This window comes from Microtus pennsylvanicus, chromosome 21, assembly GCF_037038515.1.
Source record: "Microtus pennsylvanicus isolate mMicPen1 chromosome 21, mMicPen1.hap1, whole genome shotgun sequence".
NCBI lineage: Eukaryota > Metazoa > Chordata > Mammalia > Rodentia > Cricetidae > Microtus > Microtus pennsylvanicus.
The window spans coordinates 31,923,159-31,946,793 of NC_134599.1; the positions used below are offsets into that span (position 1 = coordinate 31,923,159).

Below are 23,635 nucleotides of genomic sequence, written 5' to 3' on the forward strand. Positions count from 1 at the left end.
TCTCTCCAGTCCCTCATAACCAAGTCTTACTACAAATCAACACATAAGCCCACTGTATGAAAGACATCAGAAGGTGCTGTGGTATGAGAAAGTAGATTTAATGCTTGTCCCTTCTGTAAGTTCAAGGCCATGTCAGGTGGACCAATGGTCAGCCTTGTGAAGAAGTAGCAGGGCTTCCGATAGTTGAACTGTGCTGTGGAACTTTGTTCCCAATGAATGTAAGGTCCCATCCTGCTCTCCTGTTTCTACAGCTTAAGAATACTTTGTCCCCTATCACAATGCCTTGTGGCTTCTGAGTGTTTTGAGGTTAGTGGTAGTTCAGACTTGCTCTGTATCAGTCCAGAGGCACAGGCAGGAATCTCCCTTGGATGCCTTGAAACCTTGAATTCATCCCATGTTTTCTTTCTCTCCACTTCCTACAAGCAGCAACCCCCAATTCTTTTGAGTTCCCTAGATCTCACAAGTCAATCTTTTTCTATCCGCCCATCACCACCAAGGGCATTTTGTGAGAACTGTCTGGGCTGAGTCCCTCATTCATCTACAGTCCTGTTCCGTCTCATACACTTCCACATGTGCCTGTAACGGCACTTTCCTGTTGAAAACGCCCCGGAGACCTGACTGCCACCCTATTACTCAAAGTCATTCCTGCCCTTTCTAGACTGGTCCCTGCTCCTCTCTTGTCCCTCCTCAGTCTGGCTCTGCCTAGGGATGTCCATTTGCAACTCCAACCTTCCCAGACCCCTTCAGCTCCAGGTTTGGGCTCAGTGTTTCCTTCTGTGTCCAATGTTCTGCTCCCATTGGTATAACATGTGTCTCTTCCGTTGGATAGCTGCCTTCTCAAGATCATTCTGAGACCCAGCAGTAAGGATGAATGCAATGGGTGCTGTGAGAGAAAAGCTCTTCTGCATGCACCCAGCCCACATTCACTAGCAAGAGGCACGGGTGGCTCCTGGTTTCTTTCTTTCCTTAGAGGAAAAGTGAGAAATTATTTTATTACCATATATAGACAGGGTCTTTAAGCCCAGGTTGGCCTTGAACTCCCTATGTAACAGGATGAACTTAAACTTCTGATCCTCTTGCCTCTTCCTCCTGAGTGCTGGGATTTTAGTGTATGCCACCATGCCTGGTTTATATGGTGCTAGTGAGCAAACCCTGGGCCTTATGCATACTATGCAAGCATTCTATTGGCTGATCTGCATCTACAGCCCCTTGTTCTGCTTTTTTCTTTTAAATTGTGTGTGTGTGTGTGTCCATGAAGAGCAGAAGGCATCAGATCCCCCAGAGATGTAACGCACCCAATAGCGGTGCTTGAAACTGTAAGAGCAGTATGTACTCTTAACTGCTGAGCTATATTTCCAGGCCCTCCTGTGCTGTTTTTGAAACAAAGTCTTTTGTAGTCCAGGCCAACTTTGAACTTCCTATATAGCTGAGGCTGGCTTTGAACCCCTGATCCTCTTGCCTCTATCTCACAAATGCTAGGATTATAGACATGTGTTGCCATGGCTATAATAATTCTGACTCCTTCAAGAAGACCTTATGTAGTCATATCACTTAATCACTTTATTTTATTGTGGCATTATAGGTGCTGATTTGGGAAGCAAAATAAATGACATGCATTTTTATGAAATCCCAGATTTCATAAAATGACTGGGAACAGCTAACTAAATTAATTAAAGCTTAAGAAAATCAACCTGAGTTGGCATACACCAGTGTTTACAAATACTTGGGAGGTGGAGGCAGGAAAGGTCAGGGCCAGCCTGGGAATCATGACACCATGTCTCAAACAATCCAAAACAGAGAAGAAGAAAAAAAATCCAGCTGTTTAGTGGCTCTACATGTTATGAACCAGGCAGAAGAGACAAAATATAAGGGTGCTCCTTGGTCTGAATAAGGCCATCATGTAGTGACACTCCACATAGGATGCAATGCTGCTAAGATCTTTGAGTTATATGAATTTGACTCTTTCGTATACAGTATTCATTCAAAACTTTTAAGGAGGGATGTGGCAAGGCACTGTAATCTAATTTAAGGGAAAAAAGCCATCATAGAAACTGAATTCATTCATTTCCTCCACTCAGATTTTGGTAACTTAGGCTGGCCAAAAATGACCTTGAACTTCTGATCCTCCTGCCTCCATCTCCCAAGTGCTGGGACTATAAGCATGCACTACCATATATCTGGTTCATGGTGGCAATGGAACCCAGGACTTTGCACAATCTAGGTGAGCATTCTAGCCAACTGAGCCCAACTCCAGTCATCCTTCTCCCCCCCCCCCCCCCCCATATATCCCAGGTTGGCTTCAAACTTGATATGGGATTGAGAATGACCCTCAACTTCTGATCCTCCTGCCTGCACTCACAATGACAAGGGTAACCATTGCCATTTTCTGTAGTACTGGGGAACAAACCCGGGGTTTCATGTATGCTAGATAAGCTCTCTATTACCTGAGCTGCACCCATATCCCAGACATTTTTGGGGGGATATTTTATGTGTTATGAGTGTTTTGTCTGCATGCATGCATGAGCACCAAGTGCATGTCTACAGAGGTCGGACCAGGGAGTCAGGTACCCTGGAACTGGAGTTATAGATGGCTGTGAGCCACCACATGGGTGCTGGGAGTTGAACTTGGGTCTTCTACAATAGCAGCAGGTGCTCTTAATTGCTGAGTCATCTCTCCAGCCCCATAAATCAATCAAATGACCTATCAGTATTTATTATATTGGATTTTTTCAGTTGTAAAACTAGATTGTGAAATAAAACACATTTTATTTCAAAATATTTTCAGGAAGGATGCAAGTCTGGCAGTCCTCTTACATTTGCATACATAAGCTTCTCTTCTGAACATCCAGGGTATTAGTTAGCTCCAAGAGTTGTGTCTTGGCTACTTAATAGTTATCTATTTCCTAAGAGGGCAATATTCTCTTATAAAAGCATAGAACAGGTAACAAATCTAAGAAATCTAGTATCAACTTTACTGTACAGATGATAATACATTGTGGTATACCTTTTTCTCTGACCTTAAATTGTCCAATAATATATATACATGTATATATACACACAGATATGTACATACACATACACACACACACACACATATAACACATATATTCTATTTCCAAATACTCTCTCTCTAGTCTCTCTAGCCATAGCTGATCTGGCACTCACCATGTAAGCAGAACAGCTCTGACTGTCAGCAATCCTGCTTCTGCCTCCCAAGTGCATGAGCCACTATACTCAGCTTTTAAATCTTTTTTTTTCTTTTTTTTTAATACTTATTTATTTATTATGTATACAATGTTCTGTCTGTGTGTATGTCTGAAAGTCAGAAGAGGGCACCAGATCTCATTACAGATGGTTGAGCCACCATGTGGTTGCTGGGAATTGAACTCAGGACCTTTGGTAGAGCAGGCAATGCTCTTAACCACTTAGCCATCTCTCCAGCCCCCTAAATCTTTTTTATTGATCAAGATGAGGAACACAAAATTTGGTAAGTAGGCTTCCTTAAGGGGACTTATACAGGAGATTAAGATGCAGAAAGGATTAATATATAAAATTAGGATCTCTCTTTCTTATGAATTCAAGCTAGACGAATATGATAATATGTTTGTATTATAAATGAACTTGGAAAACTGAAAGAAAAAAAAAAGGAGAGCAAAGACTAAAAATTTAAAGGTAAGAGAAAACCGCTATCTGAATTCACTGCGAAATTCTTGTTTGCTCTCAGGCAGAGCAGGTCCCAGGAGAACACTGGCTATTAAACCTCCAAATATGCTGTGTACTTGCTGGACATTGCAAGCATCCCCCTAGGAGAAACTGTGTGTGAGATGGTGAGAGGGCTACCAATCCTCATGACCTGGGTTTGATCCCCAGGACCCACAGTGGAAGGAGAACCGACTCCTCCAAGTTATCTTCCATACACCCCACCCACCCCTGCTATGTAAGAAGAAAGACAAGCTTCATGGGAAAGGAGTGAAGCTGCAGGGAGGGATCATTCACATGGACGTGGTCTGCAGGTCGGTACTGGTGCGCAGAGTACTGGTGTACACCACTGTCGCTCCTCTTGGTGCTTCACTGAGAGGCCAAGTTGGTCCTGGCTAAACTGCCTTGGAGTGGCATAATGCAAGACTGTGCAAAAACTAGCTCCTTCCCTACATGCAAAGGAAAGTACACACAGTATAGCAGAGATCTCACTTCTCCAAAAGCTTGAATACTCCAGGAACCCTCCTGAGTACAGGCCAGCACAGTGCTTCAGAGAACAGCCCTTGCCATGGGGATACAGTTACAGATACTGGATGGCTCTGTCCTCTCCTGTTCAGCTGTCCCTGCACAGCTGTGACTCTCTGCCTCAGAATGACATTCATGCTTCTCATCAGGATGACTGGCCCAGAAATCTTCCTGCAACCCAGGCTGAAGCATTCCACATCCATAAAAATAGTCACTGTCCCAGATAATCAGCTCATTCAGAAGTATACAACCTTGCTTCCATCCTAACTTGCTTCCCATCTCTTACAGCTAGCAGACCATGTCCAACACTCAAGAGGAGTTCCCTTTGCTTCTTTTTTTTTAAATTTATTTATTTATTATGTATACAACATTCTGCCTTGATGTATGCCCGCACGCCAGAGCAGAGCGTACATCTCAGTACAGATGGTTGTGAGCCACCATGTGGTTGCTGGGAATTGAACTCAGGACCTCTGGAAGAGCAGCCAGTGCTCTTAACCTCTGAGCCATCTCTCCAGCCCCCTCCCTTTGCTTCTGTAACACTGAGATGACTTCAGGCCAGGGCTATAATGGTTATATAGTGAGTGAGTTTAGCACTGCCCATCCAGACCTCTTTATTTCTGCCTTACTCCTGTCTCTTGGGCTAATGTGGTTACCAAATAAGGAAGAAAGGCTCAGAAAGGCAAAACTTAAGTTACACATATGAAAACTCATGTAGGAACAAAATGACGGACCAGTGATTCCTGGCTTCTGTAACTATACAGATAATAAGATTTGGCCTTGTTTAAAACAGAGAACTGCAGCCAAGAAAGGATACTGCGTATTAAATTTCTACATTTGAAAACAACTTTCTCTAGGAGTTCTAAGTAGAGTCCGCAGAATATAGCTGGCAGATCAAATTTGGGAAGTGCCCTGCTTTTGTTCATTTTATTAGAATATAACTGTGCTCATTTGCCTATGGTTTCGGCAGGTTTCTCGTTACAATGATAATGTTGAGGAAGAGGCTGAATGGTTAGGCAAAACTTAAAATATTTACTATATGGCATCTTACAGATAAGCTTGCCAATCCTGGTCCTGGAGCAATAAAGTAAGAGACAAGGTCAAGAACAAGGTACCTGTTGACTGGCAAGTGTTTCCTTGTGACATGGCTGTTGTCACGATTTCTGTGGCTGCCTCTCTGACAGTTTGTTCCTCACTCTGCAGAAGGGTAAGGACACACCTCCAGAGAGAAAGTGTGTCCTGCAATTCTGTGAAGAAAACGAAAAGGCATTCATGTCATCTCCAGCATCTGACAAGCATGTAGTAACACTGCTTTAACCACGGGTGGGGGGAGGATGTTTGTGAAGAAGCAACAGCCATTCTTTTTTGGGAGGGGGTGTCACTGTAAGACAGGAAGACCTGAGCGTCAGAGCAACACTGGAACAGAGAGGACCCTGCTGGGGAAGCTTGGAAACTTTGTGTGTGTGTGTGTGTGTGTGTGAGGAAGAAGGGCAAGGTTTCCAGAAAGAGCAGACTATTCTACAAGATCCCAGGCAATTCTCTCCAGCGGCATGATTTATGCAGCAAGAATGTTTTTCACATTGTCAATCAGTACTCAGAAGGCATCTCTGTGATATCGAGGCCAGCTTGGCCTACATATAGAGTTCCAGGACAGCCAGGGCTATGTATTGAGACCCTGTTTGGGGGTGGGGTGGGATTGAAGGTTGGTGGCACATACTAGTAATCCCAGTCTTGGTTATGAAGTGAGTTGAGGGACAGCTTGAGCTACATGGTGAGACCTTATCTCAAAAAAAGAGTTCTTTTGCAGAAAGTAGTTCAGTGTGATTTGAGACAGTGAGAACTCACCAATTCTGAAAAGCAAAGTATCCATTAATACCATATCTAGGGGCAAGAATCAAAAGTAGGGAGGGCCCATGAAAAAGGGTCCATGTTACATGTCTCTGGGGCCTATTTTCTGCTGCCATTGCCATTGGCATGGGTTCTGCTAGTGACCATATGGAAATGCTATGGACAACAGGCAGAATCTGCTCTGCGGAGCGTCAAGGGCCATGAGATCTAGAATCCAGTCACAAATGAAGTTGGGCAGCTGCAGGGAGACACTGAAATGGGCTCCAGGGACAGAAAATAGGAGGGTGGAGAGAGGCAGGCAGTGTGAGCGCAGGCTGTGGAGCGTCCGTCTCATTAGAGGGCAAGGGCAGCACAGCACCCAGTGTGCCTTGAGAAGAGTCTGAGCCGAGGCCTCACCCTCTTTGCCGACGGCACCATCTGGAGTTCAGCTCTTCCCTGCTCCCAGATCATGCTTACTCCTCCTCAAAGACTCTATGTTCTTTTAATTTTTGAGACAGGGCTTCTAGCAGCCCACTGTACAGTCCTAGATTAGCCTCGAACTCCTGACACCTCCTGCTTCCACCTCCAAAGGCTGCCATTCCAGGTGTGCACTGCCAAAGAATCCATCTTGAGTTTTCCCATAACAAGGTCACTTGAACCTCTAAAGAATTTCCCTCTTCCATTTCAGGCTGGCCTGGAGTCTCTGGTGGCTTTTCTTCATGAGCTTCTGGGCCACTGGCCATCACTTGTATCTTTCCTTGTTTGTCATGCCATCCCTAGCACCAGCCACTAACACAAACCAAGACTCAATCCCACAAAAGAATTTCAGGTTGTTTTACAAGTCTTACTTGTTGTGAGTGACAACGTTACCAAATTTGTTCAGGAAAATATGCCCCTGTGCAGCAAAATGGTACTGACCTTACTGAGAGTGCATGAGACAGAAGAGGAAACACAGCACCTTTGAGAGATGGTTTACTGTGCTGTCTAAGCCAGTTTTACCAGCAGCAGCCGCTCAAGTAGCTAGGACTGCAGGCACAAACCACTGTGCCTGACCTAACTTAAAGTTTATTAGCCTTTTCTCCTATTGCTCTGGCTTCAATGATTAAACTGTAACCACAGGAGGGTCGCCGGTGATGTCACTTAGAAGAAAGAAGTAAAAGAACAGCAAGGAAAACTGCTCCCCAGACAGAGGCTGCACAGGTGGGCACTTCACAGGTGTAACTTCAATTTCAGTGTCCATCTAAAAACTGATTCTCCCCCTAACCCTGGAAATCTGTCACCATAACAATACTGAAAGTTCCTTGTGGGGCTGGGCCCTTGCCTGATTCTTGAGGGCCAAGCTTGAATGTAGTAAAGAGAAACAGAAAGTGACTTGTGGTCAGGAAGAGACAGGAAATGAGCACCCAGTGGTAATAAGACCACATGCAGAGGAGGACAGGTCTGTGCTGGAGTCTGGCTCTCTGCCCCTGGTTCTCCTTTAATTAAACCCTATGTTTATCAATTGAAACAAACTCCAAAGCAACACAATAAAAACATTAAATACACCCCCACCCCACCCATTGTCTTTGTCTTCAGAAGTTTTCCTCAGATTTCATTTTCTTTAGCATCTCTGGCATGAAGCTAAACCTAGCTACTGCTCTCCAGGCATAAGAGTGGCAGTGAGGGGAGGAACCAGTTTAGAAGCCAGCTCAGAGCTGCACATCCATTTGACTTTGGAATAGCACCTTTCATGTCCCAGGACTGATTTCAAGTCCAGTTCAGTAGTAAAGGGAACCATGGCCCCCTGGTGACATCAAAAAGAAGCCTGGCCCTTCTTAACCTCAGCAGCATGTTGTCCTGGGGAGCACTTCCCTACATCTTTTAAGGAAGTCCTGGCTTCTTGGAAGAGGAGAAGGTTGGGCTGAGTCTTGAAAAGCCAACAAGTCAGTCAGACAGAGTTTATTTCTAGATAGCTGCTTCCTACTGATGACAAACAGGCCAGAGGAAGGAGTGGCAGATGACAAGGCAGTAAGGTGGGCCAGGGATGAAACAGAAAAACACAAAGGAGTACAGAAAGGGCCTAGATTTAGGATTAAATTAGTGTTAAAGGATGTGTAGATTTAGCCTGGAGACAGTGGGAACCCACTCCAAGCTCCGCATCAGTGGAGCATGGAGGTCTACACTGATAATCCCAGTACTTGGGAGGCAAGACAGGGAATTTCTCAAGTTTGAGGTTCTCCTGGGCTATACAGTGACACTGTCTCAAATGAGAGTTTTTAATAATAGACTACCAAAAGGGTCAAATTTAAAAATAGGAAAGACTGCAAAGCTCATGGGTGTTCTGAAAAAATGTGCATGGGATGGCTTGGATGATAAGATTGAAGGGAACGAAGGCAAGCAGCTGTTGGTAAAGAGCCAGAATATGAACGAAGAGGACAGAACATCCTGGAAACATGTCAAAGTGTCACACATGCTGCCTCTGACAGTGTCCTTTCTGTTAGTCTGGAATATCCTCCTGGGTTAGCTGACCTGGGTGCAGTGGGCACCCCGCTTAGCACACTTACCGAGAATGGGCCGGGGACTAGTGAGGAACAGGGGTGCCGTGCATGTGAGGGCAGCAGCAGCAGCCAGTCTAGATGCAGTAGGAAGATGGTCTTCACAGGACCGGACAACCAGCTGGACCCACTGCCTCAGCTCAGAGGCTAGGGAATCCTTGTTCTGAGAACACAAAAGGAGATCATGAGTGATCCTCTACCTGCAGCCCCAGGAAACACCAGTGGCTCAGGGCTCTCTCTAAGCAAAGCCCCACTGGTTTTGATAATAAAAGCTTTATAGGTACATAATTCACAGACTTTTTCTAAAACTTTGGCACTTATATATATATCTGTGAAACACCTGTGATACTCTGACTTGTATGTGCTTTGGGTGATGTTTGGGTCAACAGATCAAGGGTTCTAATCTTTTATCTATTCCTTTTCATGGTCAAATAATATTCTACTCTGAGTTTTGACACTTGGTTCATTTTTAGCTTTTGTACTCATGTCTCACTTTCCCTGTAATGGAGATTCTCATTCCATGTGAACTACTTCCTGGTATGCTTTGGAGGTTTCCTCGAAGGGCATGCTGAAATCCAGCTGCTGCTGTGACATGTTATATGGGGCAAGGCGTTCTGAGCAGTGAGGAGAGTGGGACATCATGACATTAATGGATAAACGCTGTTATCTCCAGGCTGGGTGGCTCCTCATAGGAGTAACTCTGCCACACAAGCCAATTCTTCTGTTTGTCTGTCTGCCCCCTTTCTTCATGCCTTCTCACCTCGTGCCACACTCTGCCATGTCTGCAGCTATCAGGCAGTGAGAAGGCCTTCTCTGGAAAGCCTCAGAACGGGGAGAAGGAATGTCTTGTTCATGAAGCCCACCATCAGAGAACCAGAGGCAGTCTCCAAAACACTCCATCGAGGAGCTGAACCTCTCTGACTGCACCCAGAGAGCGCTGGGGCAGTGGCTCCGGAGATCTAAACTGAGGTTCTCAGCTGTTGATGCCAAAGCACAGTTCCCCCACAGAGCCCTGGCAATGTGTCCCTCCACGAAGGTCCACCGTTCTCTGGATTTTGCTCTCCTTAGAAAATACTTCCAGTTTCATGAGATAATACTTCAAGCTCCAAACAGCTACGCTGGAGGCAACTGGGGAAGAGCAGCCGCACGGTTTCTTCTGCTGTCCAGACGGCTCGCTGCCTTAAGACGGGTTTCCAGTGTTCTGCTGTGGCTGCTTGTTTCCTGAGACAGTTGTCTCTCTATGTAGCTGGGCTCACAACTGGGGCCCGTATGCCTCAGCCTTAGAAGTGCTGGGATTACAGGGGTGGGCTTTTGTTTGGTTGTAGTGCTAGGGAGGGAACCCAGGGCCTTGTGCATGCTAAGCAAATGCTCTTTTTTTTTACTTTACTGAGCTACAGTCCCAGACCTATTTATCTTTTAAGAAAATCCTGTCTTTCCATATTTCTCTTTACTTCCAAACACTGTTTTCTTCTATTTATTTTTAAAATTTTTATATCTCTGAGTGGCCTGTGACCTAAGTTTAGTCCTCCGTCATGCCTCTGAACGACAGAGCCAAGGAATCTGCTTCCTTGCTTGCTAATGCTAACATTGGGGCTTTTACCCTGACCCAGCCTTGGTCAATCTGATTTTTTTTTAATTATTTATTTATGTATCAGTGTTCTATCTACATGTATGCCTGCATACCAGAAGAAGGCATCAGAACTGTTGTGAGCTGTCATGTGGTTGCTGGGAACTGAACTTAGGACCTCTGGAAGAGCAGCCAGTGCTTTTAACCACTGAGCCATCTCTTCATCTCTCCAGGCAATCTGATCTTTAAAACTCGGGTTTCCAGAGTCTGCCAGTGACTCAGCACTCTCTTTCTCACACTAGTGAGCACTCAGATCTGTTCCTCTCTGCATCTGCAGCATCTCTGTCTCCACTAGCACAGTGAGGAAAGGTTTAATTGTACTGCAGATTGGCCATTGTTCGCCCACTACCTTGAGATGGTGCTGTCTTTCTTTTTTAAAAATCAAATGTGTTCTTTAAGAGTTTATACAAGCATATAGTGTATTCTTTTTTTTTTGATTATTTTTTTTTATTGATAAAAGAATAAAGGAAAAAAAAAACAAATTTCCACCTCCTCCCAGCCTCCCCTTTCCCTCCCCCTCCTCCCACTCTTCTCCCCCTCCTCCCACTCTTCTCCCCCTCCTCCCACCCCTCTCCCCTTCCCCCCACTCCTCTCCCCTGACTGCTCATATAGTGTATTCTTATTGCTGTTATTCTTCTCCCCTCTCCTCTCCCCTCTATCCCATAACCATGTTTTATTTGTGCCCCTGGGTTTCATTAGGACCATCTGTCTGCTGGAGTCTGGCAGGTTCACTAGTGCTTACATAACTTAAAATGATTGTTCTCTCAGAACTAGTAGCCTATGATTCAAGGGGCAGAGTCCCTCCCCTATCCATGACTGACTGTCAGGAGGACCTATGTTGTGCAGGCCTAGAATAAGTGACACTGATGTGTCCTGTCTAGAGGATGGGATTTCACTGCCCTTTTCCTCATCTCTCAGCTCTTAAATTCTTTTTTGTCTCCTCTTCCACAGTGTTTCCTGAGCCTAGGTACACATACACCCAGGTATGTATGTATGTATGTATGTATGTATGTATGTATGTATGTCTCACAGCATTTTCCCAGGAAGCTTATTTAGTTCCATTTCACCTTCAAAGGGCATGTGGGACAGGAAGGGCATACGTGGGACTTGGTTCAGATACAGCTCATTCATACGGCAGGCAGGGTATTTCAGCCTGTGCAATACATGATCATACTTAGCTCATTAAGTTGTAATCCTAAAGATTCTTGATTTGACAGCTTATTCCCCCCCACCTTTAAAAGATTTATTTATTTATTATATATAGTGTTCTACCAGAAGAGGGCACAAGATCTCATTACAGATGGCTGTGAGCCATCATGTGGTTGCTGGGAATTGAACTCAGAACCTCTGGAAGAGCAGCCAGTGCTCTAACCACTGAGTCATCTCTCCAGCCTGACAGCTTATTCCCTCTTAAACAGAGTCTAGCTACAGAAATGGGAGAAAGCAATGGGCATATATGTGCTGGGGAGGGCTTCACCCTCAGAGGCTCTAGTCAAAAATGCCTAAAACGAGAGAAAAGGAAGCATGTGTTCTGAGATTTTGCAAGAGATTCCCAAAGTAAAACTCCAGTACAAGTAACATTTCTGTTGAGTTCCTGTGGTTCTGCCCGAGACGCTCCCTTTCACTGCCAGCCTCTGGGTAAGAAGCCAGGCATCAGCACAGGGACAGAGTCAGCCTCACCTCCTCACATGTCTGCACGTGGTACGCAATGACTTTGGAGGCAAGCTTCAGAGCGACACTCTGGATTTCAGATCTGGAAAATAAAAGAAAATTAAAATACACACACACACACACACACACACACCCTCACAGATCCTCAACAGTTACCACATACACAAGCCAAGTTAAACATCCGAGATAAGACAGGCTCTTGTGTAACCCAAACTAGCCTCAAACTCACTATGTAGGCAAGGCTGACTTTGAATTTCTGATCCTCTGACCTCCACCTCCTTTGTGCTGGGATTACAGTTATGTGGCTACCACACTGGCTTTTGTGGTGCTGGGAATCAAGTTCAGGGCTTTGTTGATGCTAGATTAACAACTAATCAACCTATATTTAACATACTTTACGCACAAACGTTTACAGATATAGTCTGTAACTTTTGCAGATGTAAATTCTTTATCTGACTGCACAACTTCTTGTATCCTTTGGTTACTAGTGAGAAAACTTGATGCTCTTCTACTGGAGTTTAGAATACAGCTCCCAGGCTGAAGCTGAGAAAGAAACTCAGTATCTGAGCCCTCAAGGGAAGACAGTGAGCAGGCTCTCTCATGGGGACTTGAAGGGGTATACAGTCCACCAAGACTGCACAGGAGCACGGGGACAAACCTGTCATTGGAAGCAATATCCATAGTCCAGATCAGGAACTCCTTTGTGGAGAGGTGAACACAGCATTCTGTCTGGGGAAGCCATTCACTGGGGTTCATATGATAGAGAATCTTCAGGACCTGAGTCAAATCCAAGAAAACAAGGTAAAGAAATACACTGGGAAAAGTCTTGTGGTACTACTGTTTATAACAACAAGGAGTGGAATCTATTTTCAAAAGGTCCCAGAAGATACTGATTTCTTATTTCCTCCGTAACATCTTTGAGAAACTGAGGGAGGGCAGAGCAATGACAAGCTTGAGGGTCCCTGGTTCCTGACACCAGCACAAGAAGCCTATATGGTCTCACACACGCTAGACTGAACCAGATTCCCTTTCTCTTTGCACTTCTTAGCTTTGGGACAGAAAATCACTAAATGCTCTGAACTCACTCTGTAGCCCAGAGAGGCCCCAGCCTCCTGAGATGCCAAGCCTGGAAATCTTTCATTTTGACCAGGCTTTCCAGGTAGCCATCTGCCTGGAATTAGGTGTATCAGTTAAGTTAACCTCTGAGATGTGTCCCAGCCAATGGAGGCCAGGGTGACATCAGTTGTTTCTCATGACCATTCTCCATGGTCTTTCACTGCACTTGGAGCTTCCTGGTTTGACTGGTCTAGCTAGTCAGCTTTCCCCAGGGATCTCATCTTTACCCAAGTGCTGGCATTATAGGTGAGCTGCCATGACTAGCTGGCATTTACATGGGTTCTCATGTTTGTGTGGCGAGCACCAAACCAATGTGGGACACAGAGGGGTGTCAATGCAGCAGAGATTCTACCCGGCAGAAACATCCTGGGTGGTTTTCCTTCATCGCCAACAGCAGGAACTCTTCTCCCATACTACATAGCAAGGGATGTGGTCCCTTCTCTTCCAGTTCGGAGGATGTTGCCCTTTCCAGCAGGGTTTCCAGGGTTAACAAGCGCACTTCAGAAAAGGAAGACTCCAGAAGCCGAGGGAAAGAGAGAGGAACAGGAACCGCCTGTCCTTCAGCCTCAGCCAGCGATGCCCACACTTCAGGGATGGCGAGTTTGGTAAGGCTCTGCAGGTACTGAGGCAGGCCTGGCACCTTGAAGGTCCAGGGGAACCCTGTAACTAGCTCTGATCCCAAGACAATTCTTCTCACATCATCCCAGAGGCCAAGACTCTCCAAAGCTAGAAAGCAAGCAAAAAAGACAAAATAAACAAACAAACAAAAACAGGGAGAAAAAAGTAATATTTTCATTTGGTTTTCCAGGCAAGGATACAGGAAAGTGGGAGGCATCACAGAAAATGAACTCCTGCGCCCCTTCTGGACACTCAATAAATGCAGACCAGTGACCTGCTCTGGAAAGTGCCCAAGGAAAAGTCCAAGCTTCCTGCAGGACTCGGGTCCCTGAAAAGCACCAGAGGCTCGTGGCGCATGCTGTGGTGACCTGATGTTCACAAGACAGCACACTTCATTGTCAGCACAACTAACAATGTCAGTTTGTCAAACGATTTTTCTAGAACTCCACTCACTGGCCTAATTCTGCTCTCCCGATGACAGTCCTGTAGGCATCTGCCCACCATTATTTTACTCTCTCTGTTTTCTTCATCGTTATGGACTTCTCTTCCTGTTCCAGCTGTACTGCTATAGGCAGATCTCCCCCTCTCTGAACTTGGATCACAGAGTAGTCTTATGCTCTGCATTATCTATCCAGTAGGGCCATTATCCTCCCTTGATCTGGACAACAGGCTACTAGACTTCCTGTTGGATCCTGATGCAGTCAGTAGAAAGCTTCCCTCCTCTTATTTGACTATGGAGAGGGGAGCTGTCTTGTACTTGGAACTTATGGTCAACTTGTTTTCTTTATTGGGTTTAATCCCTCTTAAACCTTGTCTACCTGTTAAGTTTTATGTTCAAATCCCAGCACCCACATGGCGGCTCACAACTGTCTGTAACTCCAGTTCTACGGGGTCCAACACCCTCACACAGAATATATACAGGCAAAGCACCAGTGTATGGTAATAAATATTTTTTAAAAATTTTATGTGATGCATGTTTTGTCTGAGTATTCATGCACTACATGTGCCAGAAAAGGGTGCTGGATTTTCTGGAAGTGGAGTTATAGATGGCTGTGAGCCACCATGTAGGTTCTGAACCCAGGTCTTCTTTAGGAACAGCCAGCACTCTTAACTACCAAGCTGTCTCTTCAGTCCCTACCTATTGTTTCTTGAGAAAAGGTCTCAACTAGCCTTGAATTCACTGTTTACCCAAGGATGACTTGCTGTGTAGACCAGGCTGTATTTGTTTGTATAACAGTTCTGGCTGTCCTGGAACTCGCTATGTAGACCAGGTTGTATTTGTTTGCATTTTTATTTTTTATTTCTTATTTTTATTATTCTTTTTAAATTTTCCATTGGGGGGACACTACAAGGGTAAAGGGTGGATATAGAGAGGCTGGGAAATGAGTGGGATTGGGGTGCATGGTGTGAAATTCCCAAAGAATCAATAAAAAATTATGTTAATAAAAAAACCCTGAAAAGCCTATTGTCCTAAAATTTCTAGTGACTCATAGGAGTCAGTTGTTGAGTATTTATGCATTATGTTCTGTTGGGTTATTATAAAATACTGTATACCTATTATTTAACATTATAAATAAGAATTGCTTTCAAAATTGACACTGTTGGATGTTTCTCTATCCATTTAACAACTTATGAATTGATGTGGGAGTTCCTTCTGTATATGTGTCTTGCTTTTCTGGGTTGATGAATAAAGCTGTTTTGGCCAATGGCTTAGCAAAGTAAAGCCAGGTGGGAAATCTAAACACACACACACACACACACACACACACACACACACACACAAAGAGAGAGAGAATACGTGGAGTCAAGGTGATGCCATGTAGCTACACAAGAAGCAAGAAGTAACAAACCACGAGTCTCATGGTGTAATATAAAATAATAAAAATGGGTTAATTTAAGATATGAGTTAGTTAATATGAAGTGTGAGTTAACAGGCTAAAGACTATGTGGTTACTACTAAGCCTCAGAGTGGTTATTTCATAAGTGGCTTTGGGAACAGGCGGGCCGAGAGAAACCAATGCAGAGGACCAGTGGGGTGGAGAATATTTGTAGTTACAATGAATATTGTTCTGTTTTTACAGAGGAGTCAAGAGAAGAGACGTTAGGTAATGTGTTGGTTAGTCTTATGTCACTTGACACAGGCTACAGTCACTGGGAAGGAGGAACCACAAGTGAGAAAATGCATCTGTAAAATCTGGCTTAATAATTTCTTAATTAGCCGGGTGGAGGTGGCGCACGCCTTTAATCCCAGCATTCGGGAGGCAGAGGCAGGCGGATCTCTGTGAGTTCGAGGACAGCCTAGTCTAGAAGACCTAGTTCCAGGACAGGAACCAAAAGCTACAGAGAAACCCTGTCTCAAAAAAAAAAATATTTTCTTAATTAGGGCCCACCCACTGAGGGTGGTGCCATGCCTGGGTTGGTGGTCCTCAAAGAAACCAGGCTGAGCAACCCATGAGGAGCAAGCCAGGAAGCAGCACTCCTCTATAGCCTCAGCCTCCAGGTTCCTGTACTGTTTGAACTCCTGTCCTGACTCCCTTCAATGATGAACAGTGATGTGGAAGTGTAACTCAAATAAACACAGCAATAGTAACCCAACTAAGACAGATAAAGAGAGCATAAAAGCTGGAAGAAAAGATCAAAAAGAATGCAATAGTTATTACTGAGAAAAGTTTTAAAATGCCATTCAGGAGCTGTAGAGATGGCTCAATGGTTAAAGCACTTGCTGTTCTTGCAGAGACCTGAGTCCAGTTTTCAGCACTCACATCACATCCCCTGGAGGTGGATCTGACACCTTCTTTTAGCTTCTGCAGGCAACACGTATGCTGACACAGACACACAGACACAGACATAAATTTTAAAAAAGATAAACTAACTCTTTGTTGAAAAGAAGCTCTGCTGGGAGAGCTAGGTGAGAACAGATGGAAGGAGATCTAGGACCGTCCAAGGCTCTGTTTCACGTCTGTACCATGAGGCACAAAGGCATCAAGCTATGCTCAAGCCACACTTTTCCCAGACTGTGGGTTAGAATAGAATACTATGTTGTGCAACAACTGTGACACAAAGGGATACACCAGAGCTAAGTTTTCCTTTCAAGCTTCATTTCACTTATTATCACAATGGGGGTGGAAATGCATGGCACATCCTCGGAGCCAGAGGACAACCGTGTGGAGTTGATTCTTGCCTTTCACATTTATGTGGGTTCCTGAGATTGGACTCAGGTTTGAGTGACAGGCACCTTTATCATCTCTGGCCCCAGCAGAATAGCTGAATAGCTGAAACATAAGTGTGCCTCCCCTGGAGGGATCAGTCTTATTCTATTTTTAGCTAATTAAACAATTAATGAATTAATTTCTGAGACATGGTCTCAGGTAGTCCATCCTGGCCTTGAATTTGCTACACATTTTAAGATGGCCCTGAACTGCTGATCCTCCAAATCCTCTGATGCTGGGGTTGCAGGCTGGCAGCACCACACCTGGGCTACACGGTGCTAGAGCTTGAGGGGGCTTTAGGCATGCCAGACAAACATTCTATAAACTGAGGTTTAGTTCAAGCACTAGGTTTTGGAGACAGATTATCCCTAAAAGGTCCTGGTTGGCCTAGACCTTGGTATGTGTGCATTTATGGCAATTTTCCGCTTCAGCCTCCCAGTTGCTAAGATCACATGTGTGAGCCACCATGCCTGGTCAAGCCACAGACCCAGTTCTCACTGAGGAAGTCACACCTCTAGCCCTTATAGGTGCTGCTGCAGCTGCTGCTGCTCCAGACATTTTGAAAACCACAGCCCGTGCGCGCACACACACATGGATCCTAGCAGGTTTGGATTCAGCTGGTTTCAGGTTGTACAGGTTACTGCCTTGTCAAGATGCTGACAGGTGGTCCTGTGTTGTGTCCCAGCTGAGAGGCACACTCGGGAGAACTCTCCCAGGGTTGGCTGGGTTATGAATTGTGTAGACAGGAATTACAGCTCTCAGCAAAGTGCAGCTGATGCTAGCTTGGTACTTCCCAGAAGGGAAGAGGAAAGGCATTCATTGTGGTGTATTTTCTCTTTAGGGAAGTCACAAAGGAAGGTGTTACTAAGAATTCAGAAGACTGAGTGAGCATGATCAAATGCTGCTGCTGGCAGGCACTGGGGCAGTGGGGCCTTCTACAGTGTAGACACTGGCTTGCCACATACACTTTTTTTCTTGGCCTCCTAGGATTCAGATGTAGCAGTGAGTTAAAAAGACCAGCCTCGGCTTGCATGGAGGTCCTGTGGGTGGAAACTATAGAAATCGCCCCCACTGTGCTCCAGAACTGAGTGGGGGTGGCTCAAGGAGGAAAAGGAGGCTGGAGGGAGGAGTGTCCAAGTTTTTAATAAGAGCAATTGCAGAGATAACACAGAATTCCTTCCCTACAGTGGTTCTCAGCCTGTGTCTTCACCGTCTGAGCAGGTCTCAGGTCCCAGGCTGGGGAATTCAGTCTTACCTTGCACCCAGAACAATGATGCCTAAAATTAGCCTAGAACCTCAAATCTGCCATTCCTAACTAGCCGAGAAAGGGATGCTGATGCTGACCAGGCTGCTGATAGGTAATTTAGCAGCAGCATCTTAAGCAAGTTTGAAGGAAGAGCTAATCTTAGCTGTAGGCTTGTAGACGATCAAAAGGCCTGAGCCACTCATACAGATTTATCAAAATGCCCCTGAGACAGGTGTCCCTATGCTGCCCAGGTTGGCCTCAAACTCCTTGTTCAGTTTCTCAAGTAGCCACGACTATAGTTGTACACCACTGCACAGGCCTCAAAGCTGCTTTTCACAAGTCAGTATAAAGCCAAATATAGTACTACACATCTGTAACCTCAGTATTTGGGAAGCTGAGACAAGATCATGACTTCAAGGTCAGCCTGAGCTACATGGGAACAACTTGTCTTAAATGTATGTGTGGATATTATATATGTGCCACATGCACACACACGTGTTACACACACGCACACACGCGCGCGCACACACACCCCTCACTTGGTAGAGTGTATGGTACTATGTATGAAGCCCCACATTCAAGCCTTCTACCTGAAACCCAAATTGAAGACACATATTAGTTTTAACAAGGGTATTCTGAAAAAACTGGCTGATATCACTGCCACATAATTATGGATACAATGGGGTTACGATATAAAGATATTTAATTTGAGGGGGTAAGAGATGAAGAGAGTGAAGGAAGGACAGGAGAAAGGGAGGAGGGAGAGAATGAGAATATATACAATTAAAGGTGAGACCCAACTCTCTAAGTCTCCTCAAATTTTAGTTGCTTACCCTAAAGCTTCTGATCCAGTAAGACCCTGCAAACTGTTTTCTAGCAATTTCCCATGCACTGATGATGCTGTGGTATGGCAGGGACCACATGCACTTTATCTCAGCCCATCTGAGGTCATCTGCTCTTCTTGGTGTCAACACTTGCCCTGTTCAAAGGAATTCTGGTGTCTAAATGATGTCGCTCTGGCAGTGTTTCCCCATCAGGAGTCAACCCTTGCTCTAGTTCTCAGCCACAGAGCTCCATAACATACATAGTTCCTGGTCTTCACTGTAATACCATTCAACAAAATTCCCAATAGTCCTGTGCTGAGTTGTCAAAATGACAAAGGCAAAGAAGGAAAAGCTGGACAGGCCTGGAGTGAGGTTTTCTTGGTCCTGGCAGAGATGGTTACTGGGGAGTCATAGCAGCCTACTGGCAAGCTGCAATCCAGAGGCATGGATGGGAAAGGATCCTCCTCTTCCAGACAGAAAAACACCAGCCAATAGAACTGAGTGGCCAATGAGCAGATCACAATGAAACTCACTATGACACTTTGGGGCCTCACCTGCCACTGAGACTCAGGCTCTTAATCTATCCAACCTTACATATGCTGCTCCCACAACCTCAAATGAGTGATTCTCTTTCAAATTTTGCAAAGGCCCCGAATTCTCTGACGCTACTAGGTTGATACAAGTCTGTAGATATGTTGAGGGTATGACTGTTGGGAGGGTGGTGCATGAGGCCCTGCATTCGATCCCCAGTACTATATAAACTGGGTGTGGTAGTCTACTCCTGTACTCTCAGTACTGGAGAGATGGAGGCAGAAGGATCATTAAATCCAAAGTCACTTGGCTACATAGTGGGTTCAAGTGCATCCTGGGATACACAAGACCACCCTCCCCCATACACACACACATAAAAAGGTGGCAGACATAATTGTCCTAAGCTTTCTCCCAGCATCCCTTAAAGGAGGGGCTAAGAAAGTCTCAATGTGCAGTGGGATGTCCTACCTTCTCTCAGGTCAGCAAGGTCTACAATCTGGGCCAAATGAAGTTCTTCTGTGAAATGACTCTAAAAATAATCAGCTGATAATTTGTACTCTGTGAATGTTAATGTCTTGTTATGCAACTTCTCAGTAAAAAAAAAATGATACTTGTACAGAACAGGAAACCATAGGAACTACAACAACAACAAAATCAACTGATTTATTAATTCTTGGCTTCTCCTTATCAAAGGGAAATTCCATCCTCCTTTCTAACCCTGCCTCTCCCAGTAAACTGTGATCCTGACCCCAGAGGCCCTTCCAGTCACAGATATGGAAAAGGACCTGGGAGAGGACTTGGAGATAGGCTTCCTTGAACTGGTCCTGCTGTTATTTTCTTGTTCAATTTTGTTTCTAGTTCTCTGACCCTTCAAAGACATATACAGAGGTATGCCCCCATCACATCCATGGCCCTCTGATAATATTGCCTTTCCCTCATGTTCTGGCTGCTTTTTTTTTTTTTTAAATCAACTTGTCACAAGCTAGAGTCAACAGAGAGAAGGGAACCTCAACTGAAAAAAAAATGTCTCCATAAGATCCAGTCTAGGCAAGCCTTTAGGGCATTTTCTTAATTAGCAATTGATGGAGGAAGGTCCAGCCCATTGTGGGTGGGGCCATTCCTGAGCTGGTGGTCCTGGATTCTATAAGAAAGCAGACAGAGCAAGCCTTGGGGAGCAGGTCAGTAGGCAGCACTGCTCCATGGCTTCTGCATCAGCTCCTGGCTCCAGGTTCCTGCCCTGACTTCCTCTATTAATGGCAGCAATATGGAAGTGTAAGCCAAATGAACCCTTTCTCGCCAACTTGCTTTTGGTCATGGTGTTTCACTGCAGCAATAGGATACTTTGGTTGTCCATATGTTCTCAGAATAATGGATCTCCCTTTCATGCCCCAGAACACCATGTTTTAGGCTGGCATGAAACTCACTATGTAGCTGAGGAAAACCTTGAACTTCATACCCTCCTGCCTACATTTCAAGCATTACAGACTTGTGCAAGAGAGCCAGATCAGAGGCAGGAAAGTTTAAGCAAAGGGCTCTTATGTGCTTCCGGGACACAGGATGCCTTCTAAGTATGCTATTTGAAGAACATTGTTAAGCCATGAACTAAGAACACAGCCCTTCAAACTTGGGAATCAGAAGAGTCCACAAAAGATGAGTGCATAACAGCTATCCCATGGGAAGGGCTCAACATTTTTAACTTCTTTCCTCCACCTCTATCCCACCTAGCCTTTGCCCAATACAGGGGGCAAATAAGGAAATATTGTGGATAAACACAGGACAAACTTACAAACACAAACTTGCAGTTATTTCCCAACATAGACTGCTTCTGCTTCTTCAAAGAACTGCCTTGTAGGTGTGAGACTGGAAGGAACTTGCTTCATCCTAATACCCTAACACTTGCTACCCCTTTAACTGAACCTGTTTCCCAAAGAGGATCTGAGGCTTCTCTGACATCTTGCGGCAACAGTAGATAGCATAAAAGCACTCTGAGGATCACAACTGGGTGGAAGGACTCTTCTCAGGACCTGGGCCCAATCTCACCATCTCAGTCCCTTGCTAGTGTTACAAGACAGTATGGAGGCTGTATCTGAGCTCTGACATATGTACCTAAAGAGACAGAAGCAAAGACCAAAGAGGTCTCTAACAGCCCTGGACCACAGACAAACTGCAGGAGGTGTGGTCTGCACTGAGGGGCTCCCAGTTGGCAAGTTCAGCAGAATCTGATTGGGCTGTAAAGTCCAAAATGGAGAGGAATTAAGGGACTTCTACCAGGTAAGCCACAGGTGAGCCTATGGGAAAGTACACCCAGTGTTACTGTTTGAATGTCCCCACCAAAGCTCACAGTGATATTTAATCTCCACACAAGGCAGTAAGAGGATGGAATTTAACTGGGTGGTGGCAAACATCAGAGGAAGCTACAAGATTGAGGCTCTGATCCAGAAAGACAGTGGTTTTATAAAAAGAGCAGAGACACCTGGGCTAGGAAGCCCACTTTGCTGTGGATGACGGTGCAGTAGCCTTTGCCAGATGCCAACACCATGCTCTTCCACTTCTAAAACTGTGAGTAAAACAAACTATCTTCTTTCTTATTTGTCTATGATGTTTCTAGCAACAGAAAATGATCTAAGACATCAAACATCTGCTTAGAAGCCCCGCCCCCACATGATAACCATCCCTTTTTTGCTATCAATTTTGTTTCCAGACAGCTGCGTTTTCAGTGTTAGCTTTTTTCTCTTTATGACTTTTCAATAAGTTTTCACAATTTTTTATGACTTCCACCTGATTTTCTGAGGGTACTGCCTTTATCTTATAGTTGAAGAAATACAAGAAGAGGTATCAAAATGAGGCAGAGGGAGTGACTTTGTATCTGCACTTGAAGGATTATTGCAAGAGTCATCATCAACCACAAACAACCAGAAACTGGAAAATGTATGACATTCTTATTTTATACACTGGGCAGGGCATATCCTCAAGGGGGACCAAAGCCCCAGCACAGAGGCTGTATGATGAGATTAAGGTTGGGAGGGTCAGGCTGCAGACAGTGGGATATATTTCTGGAGAGGAATTGCTCACAGAGTTAAGAGGCCCTGGTGATCAGCACAGTTGCATGTCAAGAGGTCTTGGGATCTGGCTCCACACCTCTGTATACAGAAAGAGAATCTGCATAGGATGAGGAGAGTAAGGACAAGAAAGCCACAGAGGCTGAACCATCCAATCCCTTATGCTCTAAAAGGCTCACTTAGTTTTCACTACACACATAGCAGGGCACTGCCATACGGTGGAGCTGCCTGCTTTGAACTAAAGACCCCTTTTCAGACTAAACTTCGCAGGACAATGTTAAAACCAAGCCTCAGAAGACCCCAAGTGGCCTGCGCAACATGACTGTGCTGAAACAAACTCACACATATCAAATGAGCAACACAAATCCAACATCTCACAGCACTTTCTGTATCTAATAGTAACCATTAGCCAAAGAAGTAGGAAAGTGTGACCCAAGATGAGAGTGAACATTAACAAAAAAAGAAACAAATACAGAAATAATAAGTAATGAGAAGCATGATCATGAAAATAACTCATATAAAATATGTTACTCACGGTAAAGATGAGAAAAAAGCTAAACATAAATACAGAAGATATAAAAAATACAAATAAAACTTGGATAGATAAAACCTCAAGGGATCTATCCTCACCCCCACATGCTAATCATGAGCTCAGAAAGGCTGCAAGACAAAAAAATCCATAATGAAAGACACACATGGTGTGGATGTTAAAACTATAAAACATCACTAACAAGACAAACAAAACAAAACAAACAATACTCTGATTTCTATTTTGAGACAGAGTCTCGTGCAGTTCTGGATAGCTTCAAACTCACTATGTAGCTGAAGATGAGCCCTATCGCCCGAGGGTAGAGGTTACAGGTGTGTGCCACATGACCATGTGTAGTCCCCCAGGTTGGAGACTTTTAAGTAAATGGAAAGTCCTTCTCAGTTCATGGATCTGAAAATACTACTGCTATGACAATACTTCTCGAAACAATCCAAACACTCAATGTAATCCCTACGAAGGTCCAGTGGGCTTTTCTTTCCCATTCTTTTAATATATTGATAAAACTGATCTAAAATTCATATAAAAAAGTGAGGAACCAGAGTAGCAAAAACAATTTGGAAGACTCATTGGCATTTCAAAAGTTACTACATATAAGTGGTAAT

At 44.6% G+C, this 23,635-nt stretch overlaps 1 protein-coding gene across 1 annotated transcript in view; it reads right to left on the reverse strand.

Moving 5' to 3' along the window:
• The window catches only part of Thada (THADA armadillo repeat containing), a 302,624-nt gene that overhangs the window by 39,748 nt on the left and 239,241 nt on the right, over window positions 1–23,635 (reverse strand). Inside the window, exons 32-36 of the mRNA XM_075955218.1 lie at window positions 13,349–13,722; window positions 12,539–12,657; window positions 11,890–11,962; window positions 8,592–8,745; window positions 5,337–5,468 (exon numbers count right to left, since the gene is read on the reverse strand). Of these exons, the coding sequence (XP_075811333.1) occupies window positions 5,337–5,468; window positions 8,592–8,745; window positions 11,890–11,962; window positions 12,539–12,657; window positions 13,349–13,722 (852 nt within the window). The remainder of the gene's footprint in view (window positions 1–5,336; window positions 5,469–8,591; window positions 8,746–11,889; window positions 11,963–12,538; window positions 12,658–13,348; window positions 13,723–23,635) is intronic.